We start from the raw sequence: 16,579 nt of genomic DNA, 5'->3' as shown, positions 1-16,579 counted from the left end.
CGTAGCTGTAACTCCCCGTACAAAGGCACAGTCCGTGCAGGGTCACACCCAGGTGTGCCTTTGTTGTGAACAGAGGCTGCTGTTGTTACAACCACCAGGTTCCATCAAGTTGAAACCAAACCCAGACGCATGGAGCTGAGGGAGTGACCCTGGTAGTGGGAGAGGCCGGCGGTCTAGAGAGGCCACAGCAAGGACAGTGTCTGATCTGTTTATTCTGTACAGCCACTTCCTGGTAGCAACAAATAAGCTGTCACGAGCTCCAGACCTTCCTTCACTAGCTTTGTATCCCTCAGTCCAGCCCCAGGACTGTCTGTGTCTCTGGGTTGGGAGCAGTGCCTGGGGGGTTAGGCTTGGGAGCCAGGACTCCTGGGGTCTAATCCCAGCACTGGAAGAGGAGCGGAGTCTAGTGGTTAGAATGGTCAAGCCAGGACTCCCAGGTTCCAGTCTCAGGGATTGGAAGAGGAGTAGAGTCTAGTGGTTAGAGCAGTAGAGCCAGGACTCCTGTGTCCTAGCACCAGCACTTGAAGAGGAGCGGAGCCCAGTGGTTAGAGTGGTCGAGCTAGGACACCTGGGTTCTACGTCTAGCTCTTGGCTGGATGTAATCTCCAGGCCTGAAATAGCTGGGGTTCTAGAATGTGCCCCCCATAGAGAGACGGGGGAGCGGAGGCCCATGCTGTGCCAGATAACTGGTTGTCTGGGTCAGGCTGCCCCTCATGTTATGGGACCGCAGGATGATGGACTTCAGCAGCTGGTGCGGCCAGGCAAGGGGGCACGGTGAGGGGCAGCCCCTGCTGGGGTTGTCCCAGACCTAGGGAGGAGGCGGGCGGGGAGAGAGAAGCAGGCAATGCAGCCACTTCAGGGACAGGACAGCTCCCCCAGTGCTGAGATGCAGCCACTTCTGGGGTGGGAAAAACTGGAGAATGGCGGCAGAGGGACTGCTCAGCTCGACTTTGCGGGATGGGGGGAAGGGGTGCTGGAGTCAGTGCTTTCCCAATACAGAGGGAGCCACCCTAAGCAAAATGGAAAATGTGGTAATTACACTCAACAAGGAAGTGAGTGAACTAATCCAAACTTGGCTCTCCCCCAGCCGGCAGGTATGGCCCAATGTCCCGGCGCAAGGGCGGGGGCCTCTCCCCGAGCAGTCAGGGCTGGCCCCCATTCCCCAGAGCTGCACTAGGGGGCGCTGGGCTGTGGGGCAGGAGGACTCCATACGGGGTCAACATAAGAATGGGATAGTGGAGTTGACTGAGGCCAGTCACAAAACATCTCCGCAAAGAGGGTGTTTCGGCCAAGATGGAGAACACCCCAGGAGCCTCATTCATATGCCACCGAAATGGAAAAGAGGAAGCAAAAGGGCCATGTAAGAACAGCACAGCAGTGGGACTTAGACACCCAGCTCTGGGAAGGGAGTGGGGGCTAGTGGTTAGAGCAAGGGGGAGGGGGCTGGGGGAGCCAGGACACCTGGGTTCTCTCCCCAGTTCAATAACACATTTGTTTACACTCATGAGACTGCAGGAAACCAACAGTCGGATCCCCTGTGGCGCTGCGGCTCCCTCCCCACGGCCCTGAGCCCCCAGGAGGTGAGAACAGTCTCTGCCTAACAGCTGGGAAGTCTCACAGGCCAGGCGAGAGCTGCCACAGGGAAAGTTCCAGCCATGGATGGCCAGCGGGCCCATCTACCCTGGCCTCCTGCCTGCACCCCCCCTTCTTGGCCCCAGACCCCTCCTGCCCAGTTCCCAGCCTGTCCCAACAGCCCCAGGTCTGACCCACAGGCCCAGGACCCTGCCCCCTTCCAACGCAGACCCTTGGGCACGGAGAGGCCCTGACTTGCCCCCCAGCAGGACCAGCCCTTCTCCTCATCCCAGGCCACACTCTTACCCCCAGGTCCACGTGGGTCTCTGCTCTCAACGTGCTTCCGGCCCACGCTTAGTAACAGACATTTAGCCGCATACAGAGGGTGTTGCCACTGGGTAATAAATCCTACGCACACTAGAGTGCAGAGTCCCCTGGGTAGGGCGGAGGGAACAGGCTGCTGGCTTGTAAACCTCGCGCTGGGGTCGGAGGGGGCTCGGCCCACAGTTCATGTTGCTCCTGTTAGTGGCAAATCCACAGCACAGGGAACGGGGCAGCAAAGAGGAGCCGTTGCAACTGCCATTTATGTCCTCTGTCTGGCACGTGGAAATGGCCAGACCCCAGGAAACCCCACAGCCCCGGTGCATGGAAAATCACTGGTCTGTACAGCCACGAGGGCCCCTCACGTGGTTTGCTGAACGACGGGGGGAGGGGGCAGACAGAGGCTGGGATGAGTTTCTCCAACCCTGCATGGGGGGAGTTTCAGATCTGACTTTAATTTTTCCCAAGCATTGAGGGGCACTTCTTAACCCCAACACAGCCAGGGTAAAAAACGACGGCTCGTTTCAGCTGGGGAAATACCGGGCTTTGGTCTGGTGGCTGGAAGGATGGCGGGCGGGGCGTTTTCAGTGGCCGGACGCTCTGATGAACCCAGTTCCGTGTGGTTTGCTGCAGACCCGAACCCACCATGATGCCTCCCCAACGCTGAAGAAAACAATGAATCTCGCGTTCTCCACCTATGTGTATTTACATTTAATAATTGCACAGCCCCAGTTGCAGTGCATACACCCAACTACACCCTTTTGTCCTGCGCGGGCTTGTTTGTTTGAACCTTTCCGATACGCCCCTGTGTGCTGAACCGTATCCTGATACAGGAGTCAGGACTCCTGGGTTCTCTGCCCGGTTACAGGAGAGGAGTGGGGTCTAGTGGCCGTAGCCAGGGCAGCTGAGAGCCAGGATGTCTGGGGATCTACCCCTGCTCCTGGAGGGGCGTGAAGACTAGTGGTTAGAGATGGCAAACTCTGGCACAAACGCCCCTTTCTCAGCAGCCCGTGAGAGAACTTCCTCCTGACTTTTAACGGGCCACTAAGCAGGGACTGTGGGGCCGTTTATTGCGGCATCCTTCCTCGTGCTCACATTTCTTCTCCTGGGTGCGGCAGCGCCCAGCTGCATTGGTTCTTGCCAATTTCTCAGAGGGCGGGTGCATGGGCTGGCTCTGTCCGGTGGATAAAGGAGGCTGGCTCTGCGAAGAAGAGTAGAGCAGAGGAGCGGAGGATCCCGGAGCGTGTGCTTCTCCTGGGCAGAGGAAGGTGAAAGGGGGAAGAGCCGGAGATCCAGGGGCCTCGGTGTCTCAGCGAGGGAAGAAGGAAGGGGACAGAGAAGCTGGCTCGGCAGGGCAGAGGAGGGGTGTGACGAGCAGAGCGGAGCAGAGCACACACCTGCAGGGACCTGAGGCAGTGGCAGGTGGAAAAGCAGAGCCACAAGGCGGCTCAGCGGGCAGCGCGCCCCAAGCCGGCTCAGGAAGCCCCAGGAGAACCGCCTGGAGGAGCAGAGCAGTGGCCTGGAAATTAGGGGGCGGAGAGACGTGCCCCGAGGGAGCAGCAGAGCAGGAGTGGCGCCATGAGCTACCCAAGCTACGATAAAGGTCCCGAACCCTCCGCTCCTACTCAGCCCCCGCCGTACTCCAACAACCCCCCTTACGGGGCCCCTCCCCCACTAGGCGGGCAGTTCCCCCCAGCCAGCTATGGGGCAACCCCCGGAATGCCCCCCCACCCGCAGGGCTATTATAGCCCGTACAACGAGGACCCCAGCCGGGGCCCGATGGGCTATGCCCCGCAGCAAGTCATCCTGGTCTCCCCGCCCACTGTCAAGGAGAACGACTACCTGGGCTACTCCATCTTCACCCTGCTCTGCTGCTGCCTGCCCCTGGGCATCGTGGCGCTGGTGTATTCCATCCAGGTGAGTCCGGGGGGGCGCGGTGCTGCCGGGAATGGGGGTGGCTCTCACATGGCACCACTAAGGGGTGTTGTGCTGGTGGGGGAGGGGGCTCAACACATGGCACCACTAGGGGGCGCTGCGCTGCCGGGAGTGGGGGGAGTACTCTCACATGGCACCAGTAGAGGGCGCTGCGCTGCCGGGAGTGGGGGGAGTACTCTCACATGGCACCACTAGGGGGCGCTGCGCTGCCGGGAGTGGGGGGAGTACTCTCACATGGCACCAGTAGAGGGCACTGCGCTGCCGGGAGTGGGGGGAGTACTCTCACATGGCACCAGTAGAGGGCGCTGCGCTGCCGGGAGTGGGGGGAGTACTCTCACATGGCACCACTAGGAGGCGCTGCGCTGCCGGGAGTGGGGGGAGTACGCTCACATGGCACCACTAGGAGGCGCTGTGCTGCCGGGAGTGGGGGGAGTATGCTCACATGGCACCACTAGGAGGCACTGTGCTGCCGGGAGTGGGGGGAGTACGCTCACATGGCACCACTAGGAGGCACTGTGCTGCCGGGAGTGGGGGGAGTATGCTCACATGGCACCACTAGGAGGCGCTGTGCTGCCGGGAGTGGGGGGAGTATGCTCACATGGCACCACTAGGAGGCACTGTGCTGCCGGGAGTGGGGGGAGTATGCTCACATGGCACCACTAGGAGGCGCTGCGCTGCCGGGAGTGGGGGGAGGACGCTCACATGGCACCACTAGGAGACGCTGCGCTGCCAGGAGTGGGGGGAGTACGCTCACATGGCACCACTAGGAGACGCTGTGCTGCCGGGAGTGGGGGGAGTACTCTCACATGGCACCACTAGGGGGCGCTGCGCTGCCGGGAGTGAGGGGAGAACTCTCACATGGCACCACTAGGGACACTGTGCTGCCAGGGGCCAGCCAGGGGAGCTCTCCCCAGGCAGTCAGGGCTGATCACATTGCACCACTAGGGAGCACTGCGCTGCAGGGCGCATGGAGCTCTCTCTTGTGGCAATGAATTCCACAGGCCACACGGGTGGCCCTTCGGGGAGCCGGCCTCGGGAGCGGCGAGACACCCTTCCTCCAGGACTGGCAGGAGGACAAGGAAGCGACTCTACTGAGTGGGGAGCCAGCGTAGGGCAGTACGGTCTGGGGGTGGAGGCCCAGATGGCTGGTGGCACAGACTGTACCACCCTGGCCACTGCTTGCCCTGGAGATTCAGGGTAGCAGTAGGATTGATGAAGGCAGGTAAGTGTGCAGCACAGAGCCAAGGTCTAAGGGGAGGGCGGGTGCTGACTCCCTGGGGTGGAGCCTCGCCAGCCGCTGTCCATCTGTGGAAATACGGGTGGGGAAGAGCTGGGGACTGTTCAGAGCTGTGTTTCTTAAACTATGTTCCGAGAGAACAACAGAATTCAAAATGGCCACCCTTAAAGGTTTTTTTCTCGAGAACTTTCCCCCGACCCTTTTTCCCCCGACTTTTTTTTTCTCAACAAAAAATCTTTCATGTTCCCCATAAATAATTTATTGTTTGCTGTTCCTCAGTCTTAAAAAGTTTAGGAAACACTGGTTTAGAGAGTCACTGGAACAGCCACACAGAGGTAATAGGAGAGAGTGTGCTAGAGGTGCTAGTAATGTCTGTTACTCAGCAGCTCAACCGCAGAGGCAGCTGCATCTCAGCCCCCAATGAGCCATCCCCATGGGGCGTTGCTCTGTATCTGTTCCCCTGCTGTCCCAGCCCAGAGACAGCTGTATCTCAGCACTGGGTGAATCTTTCCCTTATATGTTATGTGTGTCCGTTACCCCCCCACACACACACACACACACACACACTGACCCACCCCAGAGGTGGCTGCATCTCAGTGCCGGGTGAGCAGTTCTCAGTAGCTGTGGGGTTAATTGTTCCTGTCTCTCTCTCTCTCCCCAGACCAGGGATGCCAACAACGCCGGGAATGCTGTCCAAGCGCAGCGGAGTTCCCGGATGGCCCAGATTTTCAACCACACGGCCCTCGGAGTGGGAATTGTGCTGCTGATCGCGTGGATTGCCATCGTGGTGACCATCACCCTCTCTCACTAGAGAGCCGATCCCTGAGGAGTTAATCCTTCCACCCAGCCCCTCCGCGCATCCAGCTCTGAGCCAACCCCTCCAGAAGGGGGCAGCGGGTTTTCCACACCTGCCTGAACACACACACAGCAACAAGACCACACACAGACCTGCACACACAACCATCTCCTCAGCCCCAGCCACCCCCACCAAGCAGCCAGTCCATGGGCCCCTCTCCCCCAGCGTAACCCCCCCTTGCCAGCCCCAGCGCACACCGCAGGATCCAGGGAGAAAGGGTCCCCTCTGCCCAACCCAGGACTCCCAACTAGGCCATATTCCACCCACCCACATCCAGGGACATGGTTCAAATGTGGGTGCAAAGGACTCTGGGAGACACTGGGGATGGACAGGGCTTCAGACAGGGTCTGAGATGATGCAAGGGAGGAGGGTGGTCCCAAATCCAGCCTTACCCCTAGGCTTTCCCCACCCAACTCCACCCAGCTGAGGTCCATTTTGGGCCACACCATTGGCTTCTGGGAAAGACGGGACAGTCCAGACCACGGACTAAGATTCTCCCCTGTTGGTTGTGTTAGAAGATAAGGGCTCTAGTACTGCTTCTGGCTAGTGGGGTAACTCCTTTAGTGCCATCTAGAGGATAACAACCTTACTGCTGCTGCTGGCTAGTGGAGTGACTCCTTTAGTGCCATCTAGAGGATAACAACCTTACCACTGCTGCTGGCTAGTGGAGTGACTCCTTTAGTGCCATCTAGAGGATAACAACCTTACTGCTGCTGCTGGCTAGTGGAGTGACTCCTTTAGTGCCATCTAGAGGATAACAACCTTACTGCTGCTGCTGGCTAGTGGAGTGACTCCTTTAGTGCCATCTAGAGGATAACAACCTTACTGCTGCTGCTGGCTAGTGGAGTGACTCCTTTAGTGCCATCTAGAGGATAACAACCTTAGAACTGCTGCTGGCTAGAGGAGTGATTGGAAGATAACAGTCTACTACTGCTGCTGGTTAATGGATGAAGGGGACCCATCATGGCGTGACCGGTAAGACCAATAAAACCACTGCCTGCTGGGTAATCCGATCAGCTCCTAGTCACCCTGTGTTTAAACAGCATGTCTCAGGCGAGGGAGCACACCACTGCCCAGCTCCTGGTGCCCGGCTATGAGAGCCGCCCCCTGCCAGCTCCACTGATAAGTGGCAAAATGCCCATTGTGTGCACATGGGTTCACCCGCCAGCTTCGCCTGGCTGCCCAGAGATCTCCCCGATCGGCTGAGAGCGCCAAGGATGGACACGCTCGTGCCACGGATGAAGCCCAGCACCTGTGTGAGAGGAGACGCCGCCTCCCCCCCGCCCTGGCCCGAGTGGCTGAGAGAGGCTGAAAGACTTGGTGCACAGGTCTGCTCTCGTGCAAAGGGACAGCAATTCAGGGACGTGTTCAGGCTGTGTTACACGGCAGGGCGTGATCCAAGTGTGAGCCCGCAACCCTACTGAGGGGCAGCACTACTGGGAGCTAGGCAGGACCCTTCCCTGGCGTGTCGGTTAAAGCGGCATCGGACGCTCCAGAGAAATGAGGCAGGTTCAAAATCATCCCCCGGCTCTTACCGCGGGGTCCAGAGCCTGCCCGGGCCCACGTGGCCACGGGGTGTTGCAAGATCGCTGACTCCCCCGACAGCCAAGCTCCACTGGGAATGGCCAAAAGCCACCGGGGTGCCAAATGGAGACGTTTGTGTTGCAGCGAGAGGGGCGCGCCGCAATGGGAGTCCTGCTCCTGCCGCTCGCCTAGCCAGCCTGCCTTTGCCTGCCCTCGCCTCGCCCGCCGGAGACGCCACTGGTGGCGCATGCCCCCCTCTCTGTACATCTGCCCCTGCCGCTGCTTCCAGGCTCACCGACCCGAAGCCAGCGAGGGGCCTCGCCGAGGAAACGGGCTCATTAAATTATTCCACCAGCGTGTGTTTGAGAACTTTCCTTGGTCACCCCGCGCTCTAACCACTAGTCCCCACTGCCCTCCCAGAGCCATGGAAGGCACATGGGAGTCCTGACTCGCAGCCCCTTGCTCTAACCACTAGTGTCCACTGCCCTCCCAGAGCCATGGAAGGCACCTGGGAGTCCTGACTCTCAGCCCCTTGCTCTAACCACTGGACCCCTCTGCCCTCCCAGAGCCATGGAAGGCACATGGGAGTCCTGACTCGCAGCCCCTTGCTCTAACCACTAGTGTCCACTGCCCTCCCAGAGCCATGGAAGGCACCTGGGAGTCCTCACTTGCAGTCCCTTGCTCTAACCACTAGTCCCCACTGCCCTCCCAGAGCCGTGAAAAGCACCCGGGAGTCCTGACTCTCAGCCCCTTGCTCTAACCACTAGACCCCTCTGCCCACCTGGAGCATGGGAAAGAGCCCAGGAGTCTTGATTCCCAGTCCCCTCCCTGCTCTAACCACTAGACTCCCCCCCCCCCCAGCTCATATATGGCAAAGGCTTGTGCTGGGTGCTGCATTGGCTGTGACACACTGGGGGGTGAGGCCAAGTGATCAAGCAGGGCTGGGGAGCCTTTTCTGGGTTGGGGGCCGCTGAGCCACAGAAAAATCAGTTGGGGGCCACACGCAAGCGAAAAGCAAAATAACCCCAAGGACCCGTCGCTGAGGGGCTGTGCACCAGCCCTGCGGATGTCGGCAGAGTGCTGGAGCACCAGCGCGGGCTCCCCAATGGGGTGGGAGCCCTGAGCCTGGGGAGCCACATCCAGCCCCGGGGCCTGAGGTGCCCCACCCCGATCGACGTGCTCCCCCGAGAAGACACTGGGGTAGTCCTGGGAGTGGATTCCCCATAACGGGCCGTCCAAGCTCCTCCACTGTTGCACCTGAAAAGCCATGGGAGGGGGGCATGCTCGGTCGGCGCCTCCACAAGGGGCGTGGCTTCAGGTGGAAGGGGCGTGGCTTCAGGTGGAAGGGGTGGGGCAATTTAAAGGCCCCCGGAGCTCCAGCCACCACTGCTGTGATAGTAATTGGAGCAGCCCAGAGCGCTGGGCCCTTTTACACCACTGGGTCCCAGGGCATTAAGCCCTTCCCCTCGTCGGCGGCCCTGGTTGTGGGTGTTCCCTGTCTCACCACATATTTCGGTATCCCGCTGTGACGCAGTGGGGTCTGCTTTCGCTCTTGTAGTCCCTGCAGTCGCTCTTTGCGGTGCTGTACGTGATTCTGCAGCCCTGTGCTGTTCTCTAGTAACGCTGTGTGTGTGCCTCAGTTTCCCTGGGCACTGCCGCTCTCTCTGCATGAGGAGGGGACAGCTGGGCCCGACTCACTGGGGAAGTGTGTTCAGCCTCTATCCTCCTGAGGACCAGGTGACAACAGATCACACCTTGGGACAAAGGAGGAGGCAGGGCTGCTTAGAGGGCTGGGACCAGTGTGTGTGTGGGGGGGGGGAGTTTCTGCTGGCTCGGGGAGACTAGCCGGCTTGGGGGCGGGGCAGAGCCCTGGCTCGGTGCCATATCCCCAAGATGGGTTGTTCTGGCTGCTCCTGGTTCCCTTAACAACAGATCTGTGCCACGCTGTGTCCCTGTGAGCCAATGAACCTTCTGTTCTACCTGCCAGCTGAGAATCCCCTCTGGCTGTGGGTGGGGCCCAGGGACTCCCCCACGCTCTGTGACACACACATGTAGCACAGCCAGTCCCCCGGGTACTCGTGACAACAGCCAGGTAGGGTTACCAGGCGAGTTAAAAAAATACCGGACGGGGGACTGGACAGGAGGCAGGCGGGGCTGGCCAGGACGAGGGGCGGGGCAGCTGGTGGGAAGCAGGGCTGGCGGGAGTGGGGGGCAGCGGGGCTGTCCGGGGGAGATCGAGCGAATCGGCTGGGGGGAGCGGGACTGACCCAGGCGGGTGCAGATCCCAGGGCACTGCCCGTCCCGCACACGGTCCCGGCCAAGCACTAGGGAGTCCGGGTGCGGCTCCACAACGCGCTGGAACAGCGCTCAGGACCAGGGACAGGGCTTCCCCTCCAAGGCGTCACACGCAACCAGAGGCTCCCAGCGCCGATCGCGCACCGCATCCCACCACTCCCCCCGCCCCCGCCAGGCTTCCCTCGGGCGCCCAGTCAGAAAACCAGAAAATACCCGACACTGCACGCGTCCGATGTTTTCTGATTTTTTTTTACCAGACAGAGGGCCCAAAAACTGTCGGGTTGAAGAGCAGACACCTGGCGACCCTACAGCCAGGCGGTTAGAATGACGCCGCTAAGGGTGGACTTCGCACAAAACGCAGCCTCCCTACCCCTCCATGGGAAGTGGGGGGGGGGTGGCTTTGGGGGGTGGAGTGTCACACACCTTACAGCTCTGCCGCTGGGCCAGCACCTGGTCGCCTGTCGCGGGGATGACACAGCCGGCGAACAAGCCCGGGCCCTTGTGTACCCACAGGCCTACGCAGGAAGGGGGTGGGGTACCGGGCTAGATGGGGCAGAGTCAGGGTCACAAGGGGGGGTGGGATACCGGGTTAGATGGGCCTGTGAAGGGGCCCGTGGCTCTGTACCCGTGAGGGGGTGCAGGCAGGAGGCCAGGGCAGATGGGCCTGTGGCTGGAGCTTTCCCTGTGGCAGCTCTGAGGGCAAGCGCCCGGCCTGCGGGAAGAGCTGGGCAAGGGGAGGACTTCCCAGCTGTCCGGCAGTGGCTCACCTGCTGGGGGCTCAGGGCAGGGCCGTGGGGAGGGAGCCGCAGCACCACACGGGACCCGGCTGTTGGTTTCCTGCAGTCACATGAGTCTAAACAAATGTGTTATGGAGCTGGGAAGAGAACCCAGGCATCCTGGCTCCCCCAGCCCCCTCCCCCTTGCTCTAACCACTAGCCCCCACCCCCCTCCCAGAGCTAGGAAAGAACCCAGGAGCCCTGGCTCCCCCAGCCCCCTCCCCCTTGCTCTAACCACTAGCCCCCACCCCCCTCCCAGAGCTGGGAGAGAACCCAGGAGCCCTGGCTCCCCCAGCCCCCTCCCCCTTGCTCTAACCACTAGCCCCCACCCCCCTCCCAGAGCTAGGAGAGAACCCAGGAGCCCTGGCTCCCCCAGCCCCCTCCCCCTTGCTCTAATCACTAGCCCCCACCCCCCTCCCAGAGCTGGGAGAGAACCCAGGAGCCCTGGCTCTCTCTTTCCATAAAACTAGCCACTGCATATGCAATGTCTCAGGGCAGCTCACTGAGGAAGGTAGGAGGATGCCAGAGAGCAGCATAGAAGCGTGGTCAGCAGGGGGCAGCACGGCCCAGGGCTGCCCAGCCTCTGAGAACTGCCCCAGCTCGGTGCAGCCCTGCTTAAAGGGACAATGTCTTCAAATAGCCACCTGGGCCTGGGAATGGTTTGACACTTAGCCAGCGGTCAAGCCTCCGGGCGCCACGCCAGTGAGGACAATGCCCATTTTGGGAGGGTCCCAACCAGGGCCGGCCCACGACATTTTGGCACTGAGGCGGGGAGCTTGAATGACGCCCCCCTACCCGCTCGCTGCACCAGCAGCAGACACAATTTTCTACACTCTGGGGCCCCCCCCAACACAGTCTGGCCCCTGAGGCAGCTGCCTCAGTTCACCTCATGGTAAGGCCAGCCCCGGTCACAACCAACTCGGTAATGTGCGTGTGTGACAGTGTGTGTGTTTGTGTCTCTGTGCATAGAATCATAGAATCATAGAATCATAGGACTGGAAGGGACCTCAAGAGGTCATCGAGTCCAGCCCCCCGCCCTCAAGGCAGGACCAAGCTCCGTCTACACCATCCCTGACAGATGTCTATCTAACCTGTTCTTAAATATCTCCAGAGAGGGAGATTCCACCACCTCCCTTGGCAATTTATTCCAATATTTGACCACCCTGACAGTTAGGAATTTTTTCCTAATGTCCAATCTAAACCTCCCCTGCTGCACTTTAAGCCCATTACTCCTTGTCCTGTCCTCAGAAACCAAGAGGAACAAATTTTCTCCTTCCTCCTTGTGACACCCTTTTAGATATTTGAAAACCGCTATCATGTCCCCCCTTAATCTTCTTTTTTCCAAACTAAACAAGCCCAGTTCATGAAGCCTGGCTTCATAGGTCATGTTCTCTAAACCTTTAATCATTCTTGTTGCTCTTCTCTGTACCCTTTCCAATTTCTCCACATCTTTCTTGAAATGTGGCGCCCAGAACTGGACACAGTACTCCAGCTGAGGCCTAATTAGTGCAGAGTAGAGCGGCAGAATGACTTCACGAGTTTTGCTTACAACACACCTGTTGATACAACCTAAAATCATATTTGCTTTTTTTACAACACACACACAGACACACACACACTGTGACAAACACACACTGGGACATGCGCATGCATGTGTGTGCATCAGTGTGTACGTGTGGGTGCATGGACCTCAGTGTATCTGTGCACCTGCGTGTGTATGTATTGGGTATGTGTGTGTGCATGTGCATGTGTCTGTTAGTATTAGTGTGTATTTGTGCGTGTGCATGTGCATGTTAGTGTGTGTGCGTGTCAATATGTATTTCAGTGTGTATTTGTGCATGTGTGTGCATGTCCTAGTGTGTGACTGTAAGCGTGACTGTGTTTGTGTGTGTGTGTCAGTTTGTGAGCATGTCCCAGTGTGTCGACATCAGTGTGTGTGTGTGTGTCTGTGTGTGTGTGCATGCGCATGTCCCAGTGTGTGTTTGTCACAGTGTGTGTGTGTGTGTGTGTGTGTGTGTGTGTGCATGTCCCAGTATCTGTCTGTGTCAGTGTGTGTGCATGTCCCAGTGTGTTTGTCACAGTGTGTGTGTGTGTGTGTGTGTGTGTGCCAGCCTGTGAGGAGCCTGCAGCCCCATCCCTCCCTCCCCCAGCCCACAATCTCCAGGAGGCCGATAACCTGGCCCTGATAAGGTTTGGGGGTATCAAGGCTCCGGCAAGCGCTGGGCCCGGGACAAGCAGACGCAGTTGGGACAAAGCGACTGTTCCAGGCCAAGGGCCCTGCAAGGTCAGAGACAGGAACCTGCCAAGTCAGCGCCAGCCTGGGCCACCAGGGGAGTCAGACCTACTGAGGAATAAGGGTCCCAGCTTGGGGAGGGGAGTGGGGGCTAGTGGTTAGAGCAGGAAAGGCTGGGAGCCAGGACATCTGGGTTCTATCCCTGGCTCTGAGCAGGAAGCGGGGTCTAGTGATTAGCGTGGGGGCAGGGTTTCCTACTTGTATCCCAACTGCCTTTGGGACAATCATACCCCTTGCCGTGCCTCAGTTTCCCCATGTGGACCACGTGGTCTAGTGCCTCCTTTTCTCGGCAAAGTGAGTCAGGCCCTACAGTAGAAGGGCCGAGTCAGATCACCAGGCCGTTCCCAGAGATGGCAGGACCCAGTACCAGCAAATTGCCCCCTCTGCCCAGCTCAGGAGCCTGCCCCCGAGAGCTGTGTCCCGTGGGGCCCCTCAAGCTCTGGCCGTCCCCACACTCTGCCCCTCCCCCCCCCACACACACACACACACTGCTCTGCTGCAGAAGACAAACAGGAAGGAAACAGAACAGAAACACCCAACTTGTGTGTGTGTGTGAGTGTGTGTGTGTGTGTGTGTGTGTGAGTGTGTGAGTGTCTGTGTGTGTGTGATGCCTAAGAGAGAGAGAGCCCTGTGGGTTTAGGGCTGGTGCAGGCACTCAGGGTATGTCTACACTACAAAGTTATTTCGAACTAACAGCCGTTAGTACGAATTAACTTTAATAGGCGCTACACATGCAAACCGCTAGTTCGAACTTAATTCGAACTAGGTAAACCTCATTCTACGAGGACTAATGCCTAGTTTGAATTAAGTAGTTCAAATTAAGGGCTGTGTAGCCACTTAATTCGAACTAGTGGGAGGCTAGCCCTCCCCAGCTTGCCCTGGTGGCCACTCTGGGCCAAACCAGGGAAACTCTTCTGCCCCCCTCCCGGCCCCGGGAGCCCTTAAAGGGGCACGGTCTGACTACAGTGCTTGTGCCAGTTGCAAGCCTGCCAGCACCCAGCCAGCAGACCCTGCACCTGGCTCGGCATGAGCCAGCCACCCGCTGCCACCCAGCCCTCCGCCTCTTCCCGGGACCAGGCTGGCGGCTCCCAGGAGCCTGCCCGGGGCCACAAGAGGCGGGCGCCCGCCTGGTCTAGTGCAGACATCGTGGACCTCATCCAGGTTTGGGGGGAAGCCTCCAACGTCCACGACCTCCGCACTAGGCTCAGGAAAGTGGCCGTCTAGGGCAGAATAGCTGCCAGCCTGGCCACCCAGGAGCAGGGTTGCATGAAAATCAAGGTGGTCCAGTGAGACCCCCGACCCTGAGCCCTGAGCTTAGAACATAAAAACATAAGAACGGCCGTACTGGGTCAGACCAAAGGTCCATCTAGCCCGACAGCAGCCAACACTAGGTACCCTAGAGGGGATGGACCGAAGACAATGACCAAGCCATTTGTCTCGTGCCATCCATCTCCAGCCTTCCACAAACAGAGGCCAGGGACACCAATTCTACCCCCTGGCTAATACCACTCCATGGACCCAACCTCCATGACTTTATCAAACTTCTCTTTAAACTCTGTTCTAGTTCTAGCCTTCACAGCCTCCTGCATTAAGGAGTTCCACAGGTTGACTATTTGCTTTGTGAAAAAGAACTTTCTGTTATTAGTTTGAAGCCTGCTACCCATTCATTTCATTTGGTGTCCTCTAGTCCTTCTATTATGGGAACTAATGAAGAACTTTGCTTTATGCACCCTCTCCACCCCACTCATGCTTTTATAGACCTCTATCATATCCCCCCTCAGTCTCCTCTTTTCTAAGATGAGAAGTCCCAGTCTCTTTAGCCTCTCTTCATATGGGACCTGTTCCAAACCCCTGATCATTTTAGTTGCCCTCCCCTCTCCCACCCTCTCTCTTCCCCTCTCCCACCTCCTTTTCCCAGTCTCCCCGAGTTTTGTTCAATAAAGAGAGTTTCTATTTTTGAACACACGTGTCCTTTATTTTGTACATCAGGAAGGGGGGCTAAGGAAGGGTAAGTGGAAGGAGGTGAGGGAGGAATGGGGTACGAGCCCCCGATGGGGAGGACTGGGGTGGCTCTGCGGGCTCCTCAGGGTGGAAGCTCTCCTGCAGCCCCCCAATTGACACTCCCCCTGGATGGCAGCCTGCAGCAAGTGCAGCCGGGCTAATGGCCAAGTGCTGTGATGTGCCGAGTGTGGGCATTCAGGGCACTCCAAGCCAGGACTGCTTTGCTGTCCCTCATCGAGTTAGACAAGCGAGCGGGGAACCCTGAGAACTGTCTGTCTGGGGGGGGGGGGTCGGGTCCCTTTAAGCACAGCCCTCGGCTAGCCTGAGGCAGCAGCTCCACTCTCTAAGTCCTAACCTGATGCCCTGCCGGCACTGCTTCCGGCCAGCCTTAACCTTGGTTCAGGGTCCACTCAATGGGGACATGCTAGTTTGAATTAGCAAAATGCTAATTCGAACTAGTTTTTCAGTCTAGATGCACTAGTTCAAATTTGCTTAGTTCGAATTAACTAATTCGAATGAAGTTAGTTCGAATTAGTGCTGTAGTGTAGACATACCCTCAGTGTGCCAGGCAGAGCCCAGACATGGCCCCTACCCCATCTGGGATCAGAGCCCCATTGTACCAGGCACTACCCAGACCCATCCAGAGACAGGCCCTGCCCAGCCGGGATCAGGGCCCCATTGTGCCAAGCATCGCCCAGACCTATCCAGAGACAGGCCTTGCCCACCTGGGATCAGTCTTTAACTAGACATAGGCAGGATTATTTGTAAGTGGGAAACTGAGGCACAGAGCTCTGCAGTGACTTGTCTAGGGTTCCCCAGTGAGTTGATAGCAGCTCTGGGCATTGAAGCCAGGTCTATCTGAATATCCATTCACCACCTTCACCACTAGGCCAGCTTGCCTCTGGAGCACAGTCCATGCTACCGGGTCAAGTTCTTGACCATAAGGTCAAAAACACAGAGAAACCTGACAAGTTACGTGCCAGCTGCCTCGATGAACCTTGAGCCAGATCCTCTTCTGTGTAAGCCAGGGCTGTCCAGGACACTAGACCCAGCGGGAATCTGCCCCATTGACTCCAACGAAGCTACGGCCCATTGACCACCCCATTGACGCCAATGGAGCTACGGCCCATTGACCCCAGTGGGGATCTGGGCCTCTGATCTCTTGTTGCCTGTTCATGAGCTGGACTTGACTGTGCTTTTAAAAATCTGTGGACTCCTATCTATCCGCAGAACTAGCACCCTCCCCCATGCTCTGTGCTCCATGGACAGAGTCCTGGCTCCCAGCCCCCTGCTCCAACCACTAGACCCTACTCCCCTCCCAGAGCTGGGGAAAGAACCTAGGAATCCCAGCTCCCAAGCCACACAAGCTGTGTCCCTTTCTCCCTGGCCGGGGGTGTCACCTTGCCGGTCCCTGCCAGCGCCAGGCGTGCTGGCTCCCTGGGGGGTCATTCCAAGGTGATCGCAGTGGTTTGTTCTCCGCCCGCGGAGGTTATCAGCTCCTGTGTTGTGACTTCAAGGCTCACGCAAGCCAGGGAGCAGGGGGGGGGGGGCGTCATGGCACCAGTGTGTCCACAGTGGGCGGGCAAGGTCCCCTGGGACAGTATAAAAGGCTCTCTGACGGGCACAGCTGCTTGCCCAGACAGACTGCCGGAGCTACCTGGGCTGCCGTCCCTCTGCCCGTGCGGCCACCGTCCCCAGCGCACCCCACCCGCCGGGGGCCCCGAGAGCCAGGATGGGGAAAGCGGTAAGGGCCTGGCTCTGATTCTCTG

The 16,579-nt window shown here is 58.7% G+C and overlaps 1 protein-coding gene across 1 annotated transcript; it reads left to right on the top strand.

Annotated features, from left to right (window-relative positions):
• The first annotated feature begins 2,757 nt into the window (after positions 1 to 2,757).
• On the top strand, positions 2,758 to 7,804 carry LOC102449547 (dispanin subfamily A member 2b-like). The gene is made up of 2 exons (XM_006110257.5): positions 2,758 to 3,810; positions 5,727 to 7,804. Exons 1-2 carry the CDS (start codon positions 3,472 to 3,474, stop codon positions 5,874 to 5,876), a joined length of 489 nt encoding a protein of 162 aa, XP_006110319.3. The 5' UTR covers positions 2,758 to 3,471; the 3' UTR covers positions 5,877 to 7,804.
• Positions 7,805 to 16,579: the final 8,775 nt, after the last annotated feature.

The sequence above is a fragment of the Pelodiscus sinensis genome, chromosome 22 (genome assembly GCF_052426305.1).
Source record: "Pelodiscus sinensis isolate ZL-2025 chromosome 22, ASM5242630v1, whole genome shotgun sequence".
NCBI classification, from domain to species: Eukaryota; Metazoa; Chordata; order Testudines; family Trionychidae; genus Pelodiscus; species Pelodiscus sinensis.
Note: the sequence above shows the minus strand (reverse complement) of the source record. Positions and strands in the feature narration are given on the sequence as shown.

Coding starts and splice junctions, on each gene's coding strand:
- LOC102449547 (XM_006110257.5), top strand. CDS start 3,472: ATGAGCTACCCAAGCTACGATAAAGGTCCCGAACCCTCCGCTCCTACT. Junction 3,811..5,726: donor CGCTGGTGTATTCCATCCAG/GTGAGTCCGGGG, acceptor CTCTCTCCCCAG/ACCAGGGATGCCAACAACGC.